General features: G+C 49.3%; 1 protein-coding gene across 7 annotated transcripts in view; it reads left to right on the forward strand.

Annotated features, from left to right (window-relative positions):
- elavl4 (ELAV like neuron-specific RNA binding protein 4) overlaps positions 1-19,681 on the forward strand; it is a 46,530-nt gene that overhangs the window by 4,974 nt on the left and 21,875 nt on the right. For 5 of the 7 annotated variants that reach the window (XM_062450909.1, XM_062450903.1, XM_062450906.1 and 2 more), the window contains 2 exons: positions 14,187-14,273; positions 16,858-17,098. In XM_062450909.1, coding sequence (XP_062306893.1) covers positions 14,271-14,273; positions 16,858-17,098 — 244 coding nt within the window. In that variant the 5' untranslated portion in view covers positions 14,187-14,270. Of the gene's footprint in view, positions 1-543; positions 886-2,152; positions 2,301-14,186; positions 14,274-16,857; positions 17,099-19,681 lie in introns of those variants that run through there. The other 2 variants (XM_062450907.1, XM_062450905.1) reach the window with 2 other exon arrangements.

Genomic DNA, 19,681 nt, shown 5'->3' on the forward strand with positions numbered 1-19,681 from the left:
TGGTTGGAGGTGAATGGAAAATAAAGGTGGAACATGTTAAAGTGCAGCAAAGGCAACAGTTCCCAGCTTCTCTAAACTGTCTGTAATGCTGAACAAAAGCATCTAGCATTAAAAGGGCATTGTACTCAAAATCGATAAATGTATGTCTTTTCATGAATCTGCCAATCATGAAATAGAAGATTTATTTTATTTAAAACACAATATTTTTCGTTTGTGGGTAAGAATGTTTTTGGGCAAAGCAATGCATTAAACTGTGGCTTATTTACAGTATTATTATTATCATTGTTAACATTGTTATTATTATTAGTCCATGAATGCATTTATTTATTCTAATTGTTCACGATGATCCAGAAGTTAGTGTCGATGCTCAGGTGATATCTATAATACAGACTCCACTGTGAAGAGCGTTGGTCCTCTAGACTTTAGCGGCTCGAGTCCCCCTGCGCGAGCCCTCCTCCAACTCTCCTCCACGAGCGTACCACCCCTTCCCAGGTTAACCGCAGCCAATGAGAATCTACACCGACTGAATATGCCATAAATGGGTTGCATGAAGAAAGGATGCTTGGAATAGCGCTGTCGTTCCCGTGAAGACCAAGTCGTTCGTCTATTTAGCTTTATTACTTTTTTCCCACCCGCGTTTCTTTCTTCTCTCCTCCGCCCCGAGTAGGAACGGCGAGATTTCCACCCACGGCTCTCAGCATCCCGACTAACGGCACTCACGAGCTCATTCATACACTCTCACACGCGCCTTCGTTATCCGATTGTCCTTGGGACCACGCGCGACTCTTTACCAAGCGGGTTTCTTCAGATACACGGAGCCTTGAAGCGTCTTGGCTTTCGCTCCTTTCACTTCATCAATTTCCCCACGAAATAAGAATGGTCATGGTGAGTAAATCGGCTTCATACTATTTGGAAAATACTATCTTGAAAATGCCAGCCGCACCCGCCTTTAGATACCGATTATTTCCCCCTAAATTCTTTTTTTTTCTTCACAGTTCACGTTGGTTTTTCAGCAGACTAAGCGCTACATTTAAATCCTCTGATTTTTCACCAACCCTTCGCAAATTGGTTGTTGACTCATTTTGCAGGTGCACATCAGGTTTGTGTGTGAGGGAGAGTACGAGTCTGTATTTCTGCAGTAGTCTCTGTGAATCAGACAAACTCTGCAGAGTCTATAGTTGCTTCAAAGTCTTACTAATTACGTTAATGTCGTATTCATATGTACCCTACTCTGTCGCACAATATTTGATTTGAATGGCACAAAAAACAAAAATCGGAGCCTTTGGTAATATCGTAAGATATTAGGCTGTACATTTCTCCCGTCAACTAATAATATAGACGGAGGGAGATAAAGCTATACCGATCTTAATAATTTGTGATCTGACACATTGTGTTAGTTTTACAGGTGTGAGGTGTGATGGTGTGTGTGTGAGTGTCGGTGTGGGGGTTGTTACCATGTGGCCAGTGATGGCTCATGTATATACATATTGCTGTGCAGGCATCCTGTTACCATAAAGCCCGAGGCTACAGTCAGGGCAGCTCTGGGCTCACTCCAGCAGGAGGCTCAACACCAGCAGCACCACCAGAGCAAAACAGGAGAGGCAGCCATCGATTCCTTTACTGGGGAGACAGGGAGCGAGAGGCAGGGAGAGGCAGGTAGGGAAGGAGACAGGTGGGGAGAGGCAGAGAGGCAGGAGAGGCTCTGAGCGTGTGTGTTGATGGCGAGGAAGCTGAATAGAGAATGAAGGTGTTAACAGTCTGGAGAGGGAATGAGGAGAGGGTGGGGCGGGGCAGACGAGACTGGCCAGGGAGCCAATGAGAGAGCTGACAGCACAGAGTCTGACCTCACAGATAAGGAGGAGACTAGGGAGGGGTCGTTGGTTGGGTTGGTGGAAGAGAGAGGAAGGGAGGGGAGAGAATTCGTTTTCTTTCTCCTTTGCTCTCTCTCTTCCTCTCTCTCTCTTCCTCTCTCTCTCTCTCTCTCTCTCACTCTGTATACCTCTCTCTCTCCGTCTACCTCTCTCTCCCCAGTCTCAGCTCTCAGCCCAACCTGTGTGAAACACTGCGATGCCTGGCCTCACCAGAGGCTCATAGCAGTCTGGAGAGTGCTAGGAGAGAGAGAGAGAGGAACGAGAGACATAGGTAGCAGAGAGAGACCGAGAGAGAGAGAGTGGACAAGAGACACAGGTAGTAGAGAGAGAGAGAGAGAGCTTCAGACCAGTGGAGATATTTTGCTGAGGCGTTGCTGAGGAGGCATACCTGCCGTCGGCACCCAGATGGAGTGGAATGGGTTTAAAATGGTAAGGAGTGGACCGTATCCAGCCAGACAGCCAGATTCTGCCTGGCTGTGCTCAGATCCCATGACTCGCTAGCCAGCCAGCAGTGTAACATCACCAGCAGGAGCACTAGAGAGAGGAAGGGTGTGTGTGTTTATTTCTGGCGTGGCAGGTGTGTGTGTGTGTTCATGCTTGCAGAGATCTCAGGTTGTGGACAAGGGGCTGTTTTCCATGTGCAGTGTTTTGCTTGTATACAAGGTTGTGTCTGTGCTCCGTGATATTTACACTTACTCTTTAGTATGTGTTCATATGCATGTATGCAAAGTGCTTGTAACAGCAGGTGGGAGGTAGGTGTTGTTTTCAGAACGGTGTTTGCGTATTGGAGATGGTGTGTGTGTGTGTGTGTAAGTGTGTGAACTCCTGGGTAGGTGTGTGTGTCTTTGTAATGTTCCTGACTGTATCACACTGTTCCTCACATCCAAACTTGTTTCTTACCCATTGTTGTCGCCCATCTCGTATTAGCTTAGCTCGTGTGTGGGTGTAGTTTGACTGTGTATGTTGTGTATGCATGTGAACAGTATGATTGCTTAGTGTGTATATACTGTATGTGTTTGTTTGTGTGTGTGTTATGTATATATGACGTGTGTGTAGGAACTGTACAATGTATGTGACGCATTTACAGTGTTTGAGTGTGTTATGTCAATGCAGCGTGTGTGTGTGTTGTAATGTTTACTAAGGGATCTGAATCCCCCGTCTGACGAGAGGCGGGAGACTGCCAGAGAATCACTTTACCTCCTTCCCTCCCCATCCATCTAGCGGCCGGTCACGACAGGCCTGCTGACCAGCTAAAACAGCACCACGTCAGCGCAGCCCCCTCTAGACCAGCCCTGCACCATCCACACCGGCACGCCACACGATAACATCTCCGTGGTACACTCTGTCGATGCTAAACTATGTATAATTTAAGCAATTGCATTATACTGACATGATGTCCCGGTCACAAAGGAACTTTGTGTAGTTAATCAGAAATAGGACAGGTATTATTCCGTGTGTCAAAGTTAATGTTTGATTGTTTGCATTTGGGATTTGTTCCTGTGAGCGTGCAATCAAAATGCTAATCGAAAGAGAAAGCAATTCCCCCTCCGGTGACAATGGTAGCTGCGGCTAGCACAGTGTGTCCCTGAACGCTAGCTGTAGCATGGTGATTGAGGGTCTGGATACTAACTCAAAGCTGAAAGAGACTGGGGGTGTTGAGGGGGAGGGAGAGAGATGGGGAATAGCGAGAGAGAGAGAGCGGGGGAAGGTGGAGATAGATGGAGAATTAGAGGAAGACAAGCCTGGAGGAAGAGGAGGAAGGGTGTTGCGAGGGAGAATGGGGGATAGGGATGAGGTGGTAAAGAAGGGGAAAAAAGAGAGAGAGTTGTACATTAGAGAGGGAGATAGAGGGAAAAATAGAGCAAGAAAGAGGTAGAGCTAGAAAGCGAGAGATAGGGAGAGCCACACACAGAGAGAGAGAGAGAGAGAGAGAGAGAGAGAGAGAGAGAGAGAGAGGGGGTAGAAGGAGAAGGAGAGGGTAAGAGAGAGGGATAAAGGTAACAATAGAGAGGTGTTTATGGTGCATATCTTATCCAGACACCATAGTACCTTAAGAACAGCTACACACACACACCCTTTCACTCTCTTTTTCTCTCACACACTGTAGATGGACACACTCACATGCGCACACACACACACACACACACACACACACACACACAGCAGAGCAGCACCTTGCTAGTCTCAGCCCTGTCCAGCTCCAAGGTTACACCTTCCCTGTATGCTAATAGCTGAGGATGCCTGCTGGAATGATAATCAGGCCTCACTAACAGGAGAATGGAGAGGAGGGGAGAGAGAGAGGAGGATGTTGGGGGGAAACAGGGGATGAAATACTAGTTGTAGAAGCTATATGGGTGGAAACAGTGTTGATGAAGGAAACCCAAGACAGTTATCACCACGAAATGTAATGGTGAATCTCATCAAAGGTGAATAGTCACTTCAGTCATTTCAACAAGAAATCCTTGTTAAGGTATATCTCAGTCTGTCAGTGTAGGCTAAAAGTACTCATAAACATCACATTAGAACAAACTTTATAAATAAGTCACCCACCAAACTGACTGACACAGTGCCGACCTCCATAGGAGACTGTCCATGAAATACCACCCACATACCACATAACCTCAAATGTCTGTTTAACTGGGTAAATACTGAATAGCCAGATGTTGAGCAGACCAAGTTTAGCACATGACAGCACAGACTATTAGTGTGAGAATGCTGATGTTGTTGACATGGAGAGGTGCCCCATCAGGTACGTTGGCCTGACTCTTCACTCCCCCTGCATCGTAGTAATTAGTGAAGGGTTTATGCGCTGAATTGCCAAACGGACGTATTTTGCTAACTAGCTACTCTGCTGCATAACAACAGACGTGGGCGCGCCACAGTCGGACGTGCTGCAGACGTAGGCTACACATAGCAACTACGCCAACGAAAAGCTAGCAATTCGCTGGCGTTATGTATACATATCTGAGGAGTGCGTTCAACCGATCTACACTGGCTACACATAGTGTGGGTAATACCACCTTTAGATCGTGTTTGCGTGGCCAGGATAATGCAATTTAAAGCGACTGTCTACACAGCATAAAGCTAATCCTAGCTATTTTACTTCTTTGCATTTTAAAGATATTCCTACCTATTGTTTACTGGGACGTTTAGTGTCCTGGCTAATGCTATCTACTGGCAGCCACTCATGCAGTAAGAGTTTTTGCTGTATATCATGTGTTTGACTTATTACAAGTAGCCTGGCTAATGCTAATCTACAGTCAGCCCCTTTGGGTAGGCCTAACTAGCTAATCGCTAGTCTCGCTAATCCCGCCAATGTCAAAAATTGTTGTAAAAAAAATTAAATAGAAAGGTGTTGGCCTTCTAATCAACCACTTATGTTACAAGCCAATAAGAATTCACAATCACTGTTCGGCAATATCTTAAGTGTTAATTCTCTGTGTATTTCCATGTAAAAGACACCAATTAGTCTGTTAAACAAGCTCACGCTCCTTAGATAAGCAGCTCTCAACCTTTGTTTCAATAACGAAGCTTCCTTCTTAAATATTCCTTTTGTGTGAAGCCCAAACACACACAAATATCAACAAAATGGTAACATAAAAAATGTAATAGGCTTCCACAGTGATTTTCTTCGTTCATTGAATAAAAAAAAGTATGTCTTCTGAGAGAGAAAGAGAGATAGAGCTACAATGAGAAGCACAGGCAGTCATTCCGCTGTAAGGGAAGCCGTCTTCACAGACACAAACCTTAATTCCTTTGGCGGAAATTCAAACTGCAACAGACAGACAAATAATCAACGGGCGGTTTGCAGGCTCGCGCTACAGACCTGCTAATGAATACAGGGGCTTGGCCTTGTTGTGCTGTTGCTGCGTTTCAGAATAAATAACCTGACAGAGGGCACAGTCGAAGGGAGAGGATATTCATATGTATAATGTAGCTATACTTCTATGATTTAGTCAGAGACAGGAACGAGGAAGCTGGATTCCTTTCTTGTTCACTTCATTTTCCCTCCCTCTATTTCTCACCCCCGCCCTTTCTTCCTCGCTTTTCCCTCTCTCCCCCAATCTCTCTCTCTCTTCCTATCTCTCTCTCTCCCTCTCTCTCTCTCTCTCTGTCTCTTCCTATCTCTCTCTCTCTCTCCCCCACCTCTCCCAATCTCTCCGTCTCTGTTCCGCCTCTCCGGCTCCTCTGTATCAGTGTGTTTTGGTATTCAGACAGACGTCTGCTTGTGAGTGGCAGTTTCTCTTGAGACGGCTCACAAGGCGGCTGCCTTGTCTCATCTGCATTTTGCATCCCAGGAAAAACCCAGAGCAGAAAGCTGCAAAAGCATCAGCAGGAAGCCAGACAGGCTGTGTGTGTGTGTGTGAGAGAGTGTGTGTGTGTGTGTGTGTGTGTGAGAGAGAGAGAGAGAGAGAGAGAGAGAGAGAGAGAGAGTGTGTGTGTGTGTGAGAGAGAGAGAGAGTGTGTGTGTGTGTGTGTGTGTCTCACCAGCAGTTGCTGTTCCTTGTTCGTCGGCAGCCTGACTAGACCACGCGGGGTGCTGTGATGTTTAAGGACATTCCAAGGTCGCTCCTTCAACAGGGCTTTTTCTTTCTCCGTCTCTAAGATATTAAACATTCATATTTCTGTTGCCGAATGAATTATAGATTGCAACATGCAACCTAACATGCTACAAAATGGCACCACTGGTTGAATTACAAACACATTCGGGCCCTGTGTATCTCTCCATAGCAGATACAACCCGACTCATCAGACCACAGGCAACATCCAGCTGAGCGCAAGGAAAAACATAGTTCCTATCGGGGGTTAGGAGAGAGGGAGGAGGAGAGAAGGAAGGATTAAGATAGTAGAGAAAAGGGAGAGCTTGTTTTCTGGTGCGTTTGGAACATGGTTCATACCTCAGACTCACTTTAAAACAATCTCTGTCCATTGCTCTAAGAACGTAAAGAAACTCAGTGGGGTGGTTCGAGGCGCAGGACTGGGACGAGCACTCACACTCCAGTGAATGCTGAGGGTAAATAAATTAAACAAAAACAGCGTCGGTACAGTTTCAGCAGACGGGTGGATAAAGGAAGCCTGTTTCTTTAGTTCCCACGACACAAATACAGAACAGGATTGTATCTAAAACATTTCAAAGAATGGATATTTTAGATTGTGATATGTAGACTTGATATCACATGGTTCTAGTTGTACACAGAGAGACTGATATTTTATATACTGACATATATAATGAATTCAGTTGTTTTGTTTAGGAAATAGATTCTATATTCCCCTTCAAATCAACAGTGAAGATTATCTTTCCTGTTCCCTGTACATAAATATGAATAGGCATTTCAACTCAGATCCTTATCAACCGAGATTATCGTTGGCAGCCACAAACAACACATGCAACGCCGTCTTGAATCAGGAGAGTGTTGGATGACAGGGGAGGCGAGTCTATCTCCCCCGCGTCCATGCGGTGACGAACTGAAACGCCGTTCCAGAATTTTCTGTGGAAACGAGCCCTGTATTTACTGGCACATGCTGTACAAGCGGCTCCTCCTTTCCTTCGGGCAGTTTTTTGTTGTTGTTGCTCATGCTGGCTCTCGGCAGAAGGAGATTAATCTGCTCGTTTGAATGCAAGCCACACTGGTTTCGTTCGGTATGCTGAACGGGTAGCGGGGGGTGTAAGGGAGGTGGGGGGGCAGGGGGGTGGGGGGGCAGCCTGGCTTCAGTGTCTGTTCTTCCTCTCTGCTTCCTGTACAGCAACTCAGTGATGCCCTGGAGACAGGCTCCTTCCTCTGAAAGAGCTGTACCCACCCAAACATGGGCACTACATCCTCACCTTGACATCAATTTCCATATTTGATAATGGCGCCATAATCCTCAAATGCACCGCTTTTAGTTAAGTGTGTTAACATTCAGGCTGAAACGGCACAACGTGTTTGTGGTTCTAAGGAAAAGTGTTTCACAGCACAGTCACGACACAGAGGGCACTTATCACAATAAAAACGCTGTTGCTGTTAGCACTTGGCATGTATGATACAGAACATTCTAACTAATGAATTTAGACCTCACTACGTTTTCCCTAAATGATTTATTGACCCAGTCCGCCCACACTACACTGTAGTTACTGGTGCTCTGCGTTTCCAGTGGCTGTTTGCTTATTGAGATGATGGACATTTGTCCTTCCTCCTCTCACTATCTGATTATATGAGCTCTGGTTTAGATGCTAATCAATAACTCGATTAGCTGTGCGACAAACAGACGCACGCACAGTCGCTGAGACCCTGGGCCATGGAATGAAACCCTGTGAGATGGTGGGCTGGTGTCTGTATGATTTACCATCCTGCCTTTGCTGCAAGGCCACAGTGGCTATCAGACTATCACACACACACCACACACACACCCACACCACACACACCACACCCACACCACACACACCCCGTGAGCCTGAGCTCAGCTGTCGCTGACGGAAGAAAACAGTGATTCGATTAGGAGCGGCTCTGTCTTTACTCAGCAGCTGGACCGTCGAGTGTGTGTGTGTGTGTGTGTGTGTGTGTATCTGCATGTCTCTGTGTGGAGAGAGACCAAACACACACACACACACTCGGTAACAGATGCACACAGACACAAGGCTATGCAGTGTTCTGTTCTAGGGGTCCACCTGCAGGGTTCCTGTCTGTGTTGAACTACGTACGTGCTCCAACAAGATGACATTACACTTCCTGGTTCTAGATAAACATTAATTACCAGCGAGGCCGGAGAAAGGTGTACAGAAGCCAACATTTGCTGAGTAAAACCTCTCATTATTTTAATGAGCCGTTTAAGCTCAAATTGATATAGTTAGTAGCCTATATTCAGTTTTTCTTTTTCTTTTAACCAAAGATGTAGGGAAGGTGGTTTCGGTAAACATTGATAACCTCGTCCTCTAGATTAGGACCGCTAATGAGTAGGCTTCAGCTTGTGAGTTAATGCACAGAAAATCCTGCTTTATCAGCAGTTCAGCAGGCCTGAAGGTCACTGACTCAAACATGGCCGCCCGCGCTCACAGGTGCGTTGGCATGGCGATGCCCAGCCCTGCCAGCTACCTGTGGGGGGGGGGGGGTGGCACACTCAGGTTAGCTGGTGCTGACGAAGTAGATCAGCTCTGTACCCACACAGCCCCCAGAACCAGGCCTGTACCCGGCTACACACAGCCCCCAGAACCAGGCCTGTACCCGACTACACACAGCCCCCAGAACCAGGCCTGTACCCGGCTACACACAGCCCCCAGAACCAGGCCTGAAGTCAGACTCCGGGCAGACAGGATCTGAAAAGGATCGCACACCAACCAAGGTCGCCCGCCAGGCCAAGTCACCTTCGTCCACTGAGCGGATGATGCTTCAGAGGACGCCAGCGTCCTGCTAAACACAGCTGCCCTGGCACAGCCATGCACCTCACGCTGCTTCCTGTGGTGGCTTGTGTGTCTTATCTTAGACTGAGACTGGGATATGTTTACTCACTAGGTATCTGATCTGTCACACAGACTGGTCCTAGTCTCGTAACCAGAGATAGATCTTGGTTTTAGAGTGGAAGCCGGAGAGAGCCAGGGTTCTGGCTGGGCTGTGCAACCATGGCCTGGTCTGGAGAGCCAGGGTTGGTGACTAGGGGCCTGAGCCTGCAGGACTGGGCTGAGTCAGGGCCACTGGCCCGGGCTTCCAGAGCTCCAGTGCCAAGCTGTCAGGCAGGTGTCCAGGAGATGTCCCCCCCCCCTGGGCCACAATGGGAGGGACACAGGGGTCCACAGTCACTGGAGCTGCTCAAATTGAAGTGTCATCTCCAGAGTCAAGATGCTCAGTGATTTTCTGCTTGCGCTGGTGCAGCGCTGGACCTGGGCCAGTGGACAAATGGAGTCTGCCTGCCTCCGAGGCTGGACACCGCAGTCTGTCTGCGGGGCCTCAGCCCCAGCCTCAGCCTCGACCCCGCTGCAAGACCTCCCTTCTCCTCTCAATTTCTTTTCCTATATTTCTCTCCTCTCCCCTCCTCTCCCTTCTCTCTCTCCTCTCTGTCACTCTCTCCTCTCTCTCTCTCTCTCTCCTCTCTGTCACTTTCCTGTCTCTCTCTCTCTCCTCTCTCTCAGTAGTCTGGACTGGTGTTTGTTAAATTGAATGTCTCACAGCAGAGCAGAGAGAAAGTGGCCTTTCTGGTGCCAGAAGTGAGCTTCATCACCTGCAGAGAGATAAAGAGAGAGATTGAGAGAGCGGCTTGCAAAAAGAGAGAGAGAGTGTGAAGAAAGGTGTGTCCACCAGAACGGTGTGACTATCAGTTTAGGTTCAGGGTTTATACCCATCAGACAAGCAGCTGATTGAGAGTCTAACTCACACCTGGACCCAAACACAACCAGCAGAGTCTCTCTGAGGCATGAAGGTCAGAGGACAGTGTGTATAGTGAATAGCTAAAAACAAAGAACACAGTCAAAAGATTAGTTATAATGAGCAAGCGGAGACATTCACGGTAATAATTCAATCTGTAAATGATTAATAGCACAGAATACATGAGTAAATAAGGCAGTAGCTGATCCACTGATCGCAGTGAACATGAGCACATGATAAGTGTCAGATTTCCTCCACAAGAGAAAGAGAGAGTAAAAAATCCACAGTTTCATCTAAGAACAGCTGCTTCATGGGACTCGTTATATACTCTGTAGCGTCTTAAAATCACAAACGTCTGTTTTGTTTTATGCTGTCATTTATATTAATTTCATATTTGCATATGATAATGTACAGTATGCATTCTCTTCCATGTCTCTTTTTCGTATGTGTCTATACTGCAATGTGCTTCATTCTGACAGTGTGTGTGTGTGTGTGTGTGTGTGCTTTCCACCTGTCTCCTCGGGCAATTAGCTTGAGCTCTGTGTCCTGTCATGTCTCTGACCTCTGACCCCTGCAAGCCTCTGACCCCTGCAAGCGTGTGTAGATCAACCAGAGGACCTTGGGGCCGCGAGGGAGGGGGGTGGAGATGTAGGACATCGATCTCATGGAAATTGAAGAACGTTGCAAGGGGAGTGAAGGAGGTCGGGCGGGAGAGCAAAGGAAAAAGTCAGGCAAAGTTAAATGAAAAATTGCTTACATGCACTAGCAAAATCTTTATTATTCTGCGTCACACAGGCGACAGAACAAAGGAGGAAAAATAATCCATTTGGCAAAGTAGTTGCAGATCGATGTGGCTGGGAGGCGGATGGGTGCGGGGGTGGAAGGGGGGGGGGCGGGGCTGAGAGGGTGGGGGGGGGGCTGAGAGGGTGGGCGCGGGGGTGGAAGGGTGGGGGTGGGGCTGAGAGGGTGGGGGGGGGGGGGCTGAGAGCGTGGGGGTGGGGGGGGGCTGAGAGGGTGGGGGTATCCCTTATTACTTTGCTGATTGATCCAGCTTCCTGTCTGAGCTAGAGGACGCGCCAGAACCAGGAAGTGTCTGGAGAAGAGAGGGTGAGAAGTGAGAGAGAGTGAGAGACAGAGAGGGTGAGAGAGAGGAAGGGTGAGAGAGAGGGTGAGAGAAAGAGAGGGAGGGTGAGAGAGAGAGAGAGAGAGAGAGAGAGAGAGAGAGAGAGAGAGAGAGACTGAAAAGTAAAAATCAATAAAGCTGGATGGAACAGCAGAGTAGAGGCTGCTAAGTTGTATTCATCTGCAGCCAGACAGCAAGAGCTCACATCTCTCATTCACCCAGACTACTTTGAGAGTGTTAAGGCGGGACTGTGTGAGTGTGCATGTGTGTGTTGTGTGTGTGACTGTGTGTACCGAGTGTGTATTGGCCGGTCAGTAGTTCCTGGTTCCTGGATCAGTGTCATTTCTACAGGATGTGTCGCCCTGGCAAGCTGCCGAAATGATCAACATAACGATCCACCTGACCTCCATCCTGCGCCAGCCGTGATCGCTCTCCTCTCAGCTTCTCTCACTTTGCTGCAGTGTGCTGCTCCCCCCCCCCCCCCGTCCTCCACCCACCTCCTCCCCCCCCGTCCTCCACCCACCTCCTCCCCCCCGTCCTCCACCCACCTCCTCCCCCCCCACCTCCTCCACCCACCTCCTCCCCTCCCCACCTCCTCCCCTCCCTCCACCAACCCCCCCCCCCCTCCACTCCACCCCCCCTCTCCGCTAACCCAGGCCCCAGTCAGCACCCGTCCAGGGAAAGTCACGGGAAATTGATTGTCTAAGCTGTATCGGGCAGGGAGGAAGGCTGGGCTGGCAGCAGATGTGGGGTGGGATTACAGGAGAGGAAGAGGAGGGGAGGAGAGGAGAAGAGAAGAGGAGAGGATGCGATAAGATTTCTCTGTGTGAGCAGACACATCACGCCCTTCCTGCCTGCCAGGATGACTAACCTCCCCAGGCCTCAGGAGGGCAACACTTATACCCTATCTAATATTAATAGCCATGTGGAGGGTATTGATTATAGAATAAGTAAGCTGCCAACCTCAGTGAGACACCAGAATATGTTTCCTCTGAATAATTGAAACTGCATCCATGAGCGATTTCTCATCTTCATGGTTTCGGAGTTTAATTGAGAAACTCTTTCATTATGTACGTTATCACAATACGTGCACGAGCATGTCTGCTCACGATGGAGAAACAGAGAAAGAGAGAGGAGAATGTCACTCCTGTGTGTGTGTGTGTGGGCACAGATGTTTCTACATGTGATTGAGCTCTTCTACACAATGGCAGTATATTCTACATGCAGTGTCACACTTGCCTGGAGTATTGACTGTACACTATACAGTATTTTAGAAGAAGAAAAGTTGATAAATCATTCAGTAGTGACACACACACACACACATTTGCGTGCATGAGGCGTTGACACTGGGAATGCAGTTGTTCAAAGAAAATAACACACAATAGATGAACAACACAAAAGTATTTCCCAGTACGCCACCCACACACACACACGACTCTGAACCCCATCCAGTGTTCTGGTCATGCATCCGCCTGCTGCCTAACCTGACAAGCCTGCTTCATCAGCTTAAGACACTGCTAGACCACGTTCTTCCTGCTTGGGTTCAACACCTATAACCAACATGCCAGCTCCTGTATGCCTACCTGTCTGTCTTGTGCAGACAAAGGTGAAAAATGACACGGGGGTTTGTGTCACCTCTGTCTAACGTTTTCTTTTCGCAGGATAGATTTTCAAACGACAAAGAACTGACATTCTCAAATTCAATGGCATTCAGGAGATTTATCTTTTATTTTTATTTTCGTTTTTTAAGCCTTTGGCACTAAAAAGGCTGCTGGCGTTTGGTGTCAGGTGACATTGATTCTAGCGACAGGGCGGGTCCTGTGTCCTGTTAACATCGTCCCCCAGTCTGTAAATATCTGGGCGGTGCGACAGGGCAGTGTGTTCTGCTGTTACACTGTATTTAAGCTGCACTATATCGTACTAAACGAACAGAAGTGTGATCTCTCAGAATGTATATGTGAATGACTCGACGATTTGTGTGTGAAATGGTACTGTTGTTTTGTATTTCTTTGTGGAATGTGTAAAGCTAATAAGAGTTTGTTTTCACTGTACATGACACTGGGTCTTCACTGAAAGTAAAAACACGGGTTGCTTTTCAGGGAAAATAGGATTTTATTCCGATTTGAAATTATTTTCTCGACTATCAAATCCTCCCATGCTTGATCCAGTCTTTGCTGGGTTTAGACAGAGACAAAACACCTTCCCTCACACACACACACACACTCACACACACACACACAAAAACACACACTCGTAAAAGCACACACTTCTTCCTTCCAGCTGACATTTTAGTCTCATTTAGAACCCCATTATGCCAGCATGCCCTGCCAGCATTTATGAGAAGCTTGGACAACAGAAGCACTCCAGCCTCTCTCTCTCTCTCTCTCTCCTCTCTCTGTCTGTCTCCTCTCTCCCTCTCCCTCTCTCTCTGTATCTCCCTCTGCCTCTCTCTCCCTCTCTATCTCCCTCAGCCTCTCTCTCCCTCTCTCTCTCCTGCCTACTTCCCAGTCTCTTCCTCCATCTCTTCATCTGTCATTCTGGCAGCAGGATACAAGAACCCTGAGATCATTATCCCTCTCCTCCTCTCCTCCTCCTCTCCTCTCAAATTGGCTGCTGAGTAGCTGTTGTAGCTAGCAGTTAGCAGGAGAGACTACACCCTCCAGCCTTCATACTTCAACCAGCACAGCAACCCCTTGATATAACCCACCACCACCCAAACCAAAATAAAAATCCCAAGCCACCCGTGTTGTTTCAGTGCAACCGACCATTGTACAGTGCGCGCAGAGATGAAAAACAAGCGCACCCCCCCCCCCCCCCCCTGTGTGATTGATGTTGACGCTGGCCCCTGTGCGTCTGTAGGGATCGACTGAGACTCAGTGGCGTCAGGCTGAGCTGCCCCAGCTGCAGGGCTGGGCAGAGAAGGGACTGCTGAATCAGCCAAAGATGGTAAGGAGACACTACAAACAAACCACCAACCTACCCGACTACTGAACCTTCTAACCCTCCAGCTTGTGCTGCACAGGCCCTAACGGGTCTAGGTCAAGGGTCACGGTCAGACCACCCCCTGCACTACCCCCCCCTAACCCTCCCCTGGGGGCCCATAGGCCACTTCTCTGAGAGAGACGTTTGATTCGCCTTCGATTTCACACTTTTTGAGTCCCGTTGGTTGTGTGTCCCGGGGTTTGCTAAATCAGGGGGAGCGCTGCAGAGACGGCAGCAGGAGTGGGTGGAGACTGAGGGAGGGGTAGAGATATTATTACACAACATCAGAAACGTTTTCATCCAAAACTAACCCATCCCACCTCTCCCATTGTCATTCTAGGGAGTTTCCTTCCTCCTACGCATGCATACACACACACACTCACACAGACTGACTATAGAAGAGCTATGACCGTGGAAACAGTCTGGACGGTTTAGGGAAGTGCCAAGGAAAGGGAGAGGCAGTAATTGGCCACTCTGACTCTGTGCAGTATTGACTCCATTAGAAGCGGCCATATTGTCTTTGTTTTTCTGAGAACTCAAAGAGGGCACCTCACCTCAGACAGTTGAAAGTGTCTCTGCGATGAGACAGCAGGAATCATAAACAAGTTTAATAAGGCCGTCCAATCATCTTTGTTAGGAAAGGTACTTTATCCTACCTTGCTGTCGGTCTTCTCTTCACTCTACACCTCTCCTCCTCTCTCCTTTTGCTCACTCACTCACCCCCCCCCCCACCCCCACCCATCTCTTTTTCTCTGAATACTGTCAAAGGACCAATTTGCATGGATCTCTCATCTTGAGAGCTTTTACTGTTCTCCTCAGTTTGTTTTCCAAGTCCCCCCCCCCCCCCCCCCACAGACCTGCCTCTCTCACAGACAGGAGTGAGGAGCAGCATACAGACCTGCCTCTCTCAGAGGCAGGAGTGAGGAGCAGCATACAGACCTGCCTCTCTCAGAGGCAGGAGTGAGGAGCAGCATACAGACCTGCCTCTCTCACAGGCGTTGGTTTACATCTGTGCTCCTCGTCTCTCTGTACACTGTCATAGAAAAAACCACTGCTGTCATTTAGGATGTTTATTCCCGTCAGCTGAGGAAGGTCAGGAGACAGGTTGTGTTGGGTTGAGGGTGTCTCAGAGCATCTAGTTTGGGGAAGAGAGAGATATAGTCTCTGTAGGACAGGGGTGATTGTACAAAAAATAAACACGACTGACAGGAAGTCCAGACATCTGCTCTGATGATTTCTGATGATTTAATCATCAGAATCCCTGAACTTATTTCCTCCGTCCTCTCGTCCCCGTTCAGACTCCCGGTGAATCACATGGCCTCTATTTTTGGAGCCTCACAACCCAGGGGCCACAGGAGCCTCGCCCAGCCTCACAGGCAGGGTGACCAGGGCCACAGAGATAAGGTCACTTTATCCACCTCTTCTGGGGGAAAAAAAATCAGTCAGGCAAAAATGTACGGAAGGTTTTGATCACGCTTAGGGCATCTGTGTTTTAGTGCTGTCTTTTTTTAACGGAACACTGGAACACACCCGACTCACCTCAACACCCACCCACACACAGACTAGCCCCGCCCCCACACACACACACACACAGACTAGCCCCGCCCACCCCCACACACCACAAACAACTCCTAAACGTCTATCCAGCTACAGTTGCCTCAGTAAGCGTCTAATGGAGGAAACCGTCCAACTGTAACCAAGAATTGGATAATTAAATCACACACACACACAACAAGAGACACAAACACAGTCACACGCACACACATATATTTATGCTAATGCCTGAATTCATTTAGGTGTCAGTTTGGGATCTAAAGTTAAGTGTTGTGCTGGTAGATAAGAAGACTGCCTCACCCCCCTCCCTCCTCCCCTAATCCCCCCCCCCCTCACCCCCCACCCCTAAGGGCCCAGAGCTTTCCAACACCTGCTCCTGAGAAACCACCAACAGGCACCTCACACACCAGGCGTACACACGCACTGACTCACACACGCACTGACTCACACACGCACTGACTCACACACGCACTGACTCACACACACACTGTCTCACACACACACTGACTCACACACACACTGTCTCACACACACACTGACTCACACACACACAAACAGCACTGTTAGCTCTCTCTGCACTGATGTTACCTCTCTCCCTGCTCCAGAAAGCAGAACCCAGAGTTAGACAAGCCCTCCTTCTCTCTCTCTAACTGCTCTGCCTGCATGCATGTGGAGGGACATCTTCTCCTGATGTCTGTTTAGGGCTCCTTTGATAAGTTGTTTGTTGTGTTTAGTTGGAGTATGGGTTTACCCTGTCATGCATGTTTCTATTGTATACTAAGTGACTCCATAGTGTGAGTGAGTCATTAGATGGAAGCAGCTTTGCTCCCCTCTGGAGAAGGCTCTGAGATGATGTCATGTAATGATGTCATCCCCATCAGTGCCTTCTCTCCCTTCCCTAATCTACCCTTCCCCCTCCTCTTCCTTCTCCTCTTCTCTCCTCCTGTATCCTCCCCTCCTCTCCTCCTCCTCCTCTCCTCCTCCTCCCTCCCAGATCATCAGTAACATGGAGGCCCAGGTGACCAACGGGCCTAACTCCAACAGCGCCAACGGCCCCTCCTCCAACAGCCGAGGCTGTCCCTCCCCCATGCAGACAGGGGGCTCCACCGACGACAGCAAGACCAACCTCATCGTCAACTACCTGCCCCAGAACATGACCCAGGAGGAGTTCCGCAGCCTCTTCGGAAGCATCGGGGAGATCGAGTCCTGCAAGCTGGTCCGTGACAAGATCACAGGTACGGGAGAGGAGAGGGAGGGAGGGGAGAGGGAGGGAGGGGAGAGGGAGGAGGGAGGGGAGAGGGGGGGAGGGAGGGGAGAGGGAGGGGAGAGGGAGGGAGCGGGGGAGAGGGAGGGGAGAGGGAGGAGGGAGGGGAGAGGGAGGGGAGAGGGAGGGGAGAGGGAGGGGAGAGGGAGGGAGCGGGGGAGAGGGAGGGGAGAGGGAGGAGGGAGGGGAGAGGTTGGGGGAGAGCCGCCAACGTCTCTCTCTCTCTTTCTCTGTGTGTGTGTGTGTCAGTGTTGTGTCAGTGTTGACAGTCCTGTGTATTATCATGGACTGGCTCAAGTGTTCGCTGCCCGGCACTTACAGAGGTTTTGTTGTGTGTGTACACCTGTGTGTGTGTGTACACCTGTGTGTATGTGTGCGTGTTCACAGAGGTGCTCCTGTGTGTGTGTGTGTGTGTGTGTCTGCCCGTGCATGTTCAGAGGTGTTCCTATTAAGTAGCACTTCTCCTGCTAATCAGCTCTCTAATCCAGGACCTAGGTCTGTGTGGGTGGACAGGAGATGGGTGTGTGTGTGTGTGTGTGTGTGTGAAGCAGACCAGCTCTGCTATAATGCCACATAATGGCTTTCATTTTAGATCCTACTTAGTGACACTCCTCTCCATAATCTCATTAAAGAGGCCCAGGGTTGAAGAGGAGCCCCTGGAACACTTACCAGCAGATGAGGGGGATGAGGCTGGCCCCACGGGCTGGAGGCTGAGAGGCTGGGCCACCGGTCTGCCTCAGACAGACAGGATGACAGACAGACAGGCTGACAGACAGACAGGATGACAGACAGACAGGCAGGCTGACAGACAGGCTGACAGACAGGCTGACAGACAGGCTGACAGACAGGCAGGCAGACAGACAGGCTGACAGACAGCAGACAGACTGGCAGACAGGCTGACAGACAGACAGGCTCACAGACAGGCAGGCAGGCTCACAGACAGGCTGACAGACAGGCAGACAGAAAGGCTGACAGACAGGCAGAAACAGCTCTATTCTTTGAGTCGTCCTCCTCTCCTATGCTGGGCCCTAGCTGCGAGGCAGCGCGGCAGCGAGGCAGATAATGGTTGTGTATACAGAACTAAGACCTTGACTACACTCCCCAGTCCCTCCCCTCTAACATTCACGTCATTTTCAGTCAGAGAGAGAGAGAGAGAAAGAGAGTAAACAAGAGAAATGGTAAGGGACAAACGAGAGAGAAAAAGAGAACTTTTAAGTGCTTGGCCCTTTCTGATGATGTCATAAACACCCCGCCCTTCCTCCCCAGCACCCCTGCTGTGCTCAGGTGTGTGGTCCCCTGGGTACAATTTCAAACTTCCGGACTCCCAGAGCAGGCGGCTCTGGGAGTCCGGAGGCGCCGTGCCGCAAGGCGCCGTGCCGCACCAGAGGGCTGTGGAGGAGAGATCGAGGGGGGAAGGAAAATTAAAAACAGGGGGAAAGGTTTGGATAGGGATGGATTGGGAGGTATTGGATATCTATTTCTGGAGCTTAGGGCACATCTGTACTCTCCCTCTCTCTGTCTCTCTTCCTCTCTCTCCATCTCTGTCTCTCTCTCTTTGTGTCTCTCTCACTCTGTCTCACTGCCTCTCCCTCTCTCTCTGATCCTCTCCATCTCTCTCTGTCTCACTGCCTCTCCATCTCTCTCTCTCCATCTCTCTCTCTCTCTCTCTCTCTCTCTGTCTCCCTCGCTCTGTCTCACTCTCTCTTCTTTCTCACTTTATTTCTCCCTCTCCCCTCGTCCACTTGTTCTAGTAGCAGTGTAGTTTAGTCTGGCTGAGATGAGCGTGATGGTCTGGCCTGTCGTTCTGAGAAACAGCAGAACGTCATCACACAGTGTCCCGCTGCATGGAGCACCTACCTTTCATTCCCTTTTAGAACTGAACACTGCAGTTTCCAATGGAGTATGTGTCTGTGTGTGTGTGTGCATGTTTGTGAGTGTGTGTGCGTGTCTGTGAGTGAGTGTGTGCGAGAGCATGTGTGTGTGTGTCTGTGTGTGTTGACAAGGTGAGAACACCTGAGTGCTGGTCGAGGCAGGTGTCTGATTCCTGTCCTGTCTGATGTGTTCTGGAGGCCTGCCGGGGCAGAAAGAGCAGTGGGCTCGTCTGCTGGCCCGGAGGAGCGACACACACACCCTCCCTGGCTGTCCTACGCTCTCACACACACACACACACTCAGCCTTTACACACTGGCACACACACACATCATCGGCACCAATGCATCGGATAACCGGAGGGTCTCTAGACAGTCAAGAGATGAATGTCGGAGGAAAAAAGATGTGGAGTTGTTTGTGTCTCCAGCTCTGTACTGGTCTGATGAGGCGGTGTGATGATGTGGAGAGCGAGCTGGTCTGAAGTGTGGAAGACTCAAGGACAGGATTCCTTTGAGGAGAAGAGCAGCACAGATGGCCATGCCGACAGAGATAAGAGTCGTGTTTGTCTTTTGAAAGACGTCTGTTTAAGCTCAAAATCCACATTAGAAAGAAAAAAAACAGACACACCAAAAAAAAACAGGCAGCCAACTCCTCATCTCCAGCCGGAACAGAACAGGCTGATCCT

The sequence above is a fragment of the Osmerus eperlanus genome, chromosome 24, assembly GCF_963692335.1.
Source record: "Osmerus eperlanus chromosome 24, fOsmEpe2.1, whole genome shotgun sequence".
NCBI classification, from domain to species: Eukaryota; Metazoa; Chordata; class Actinopteri; order Osmeriformes; family Osmeridae; genus Osmerus; species Osmerus eperlanus.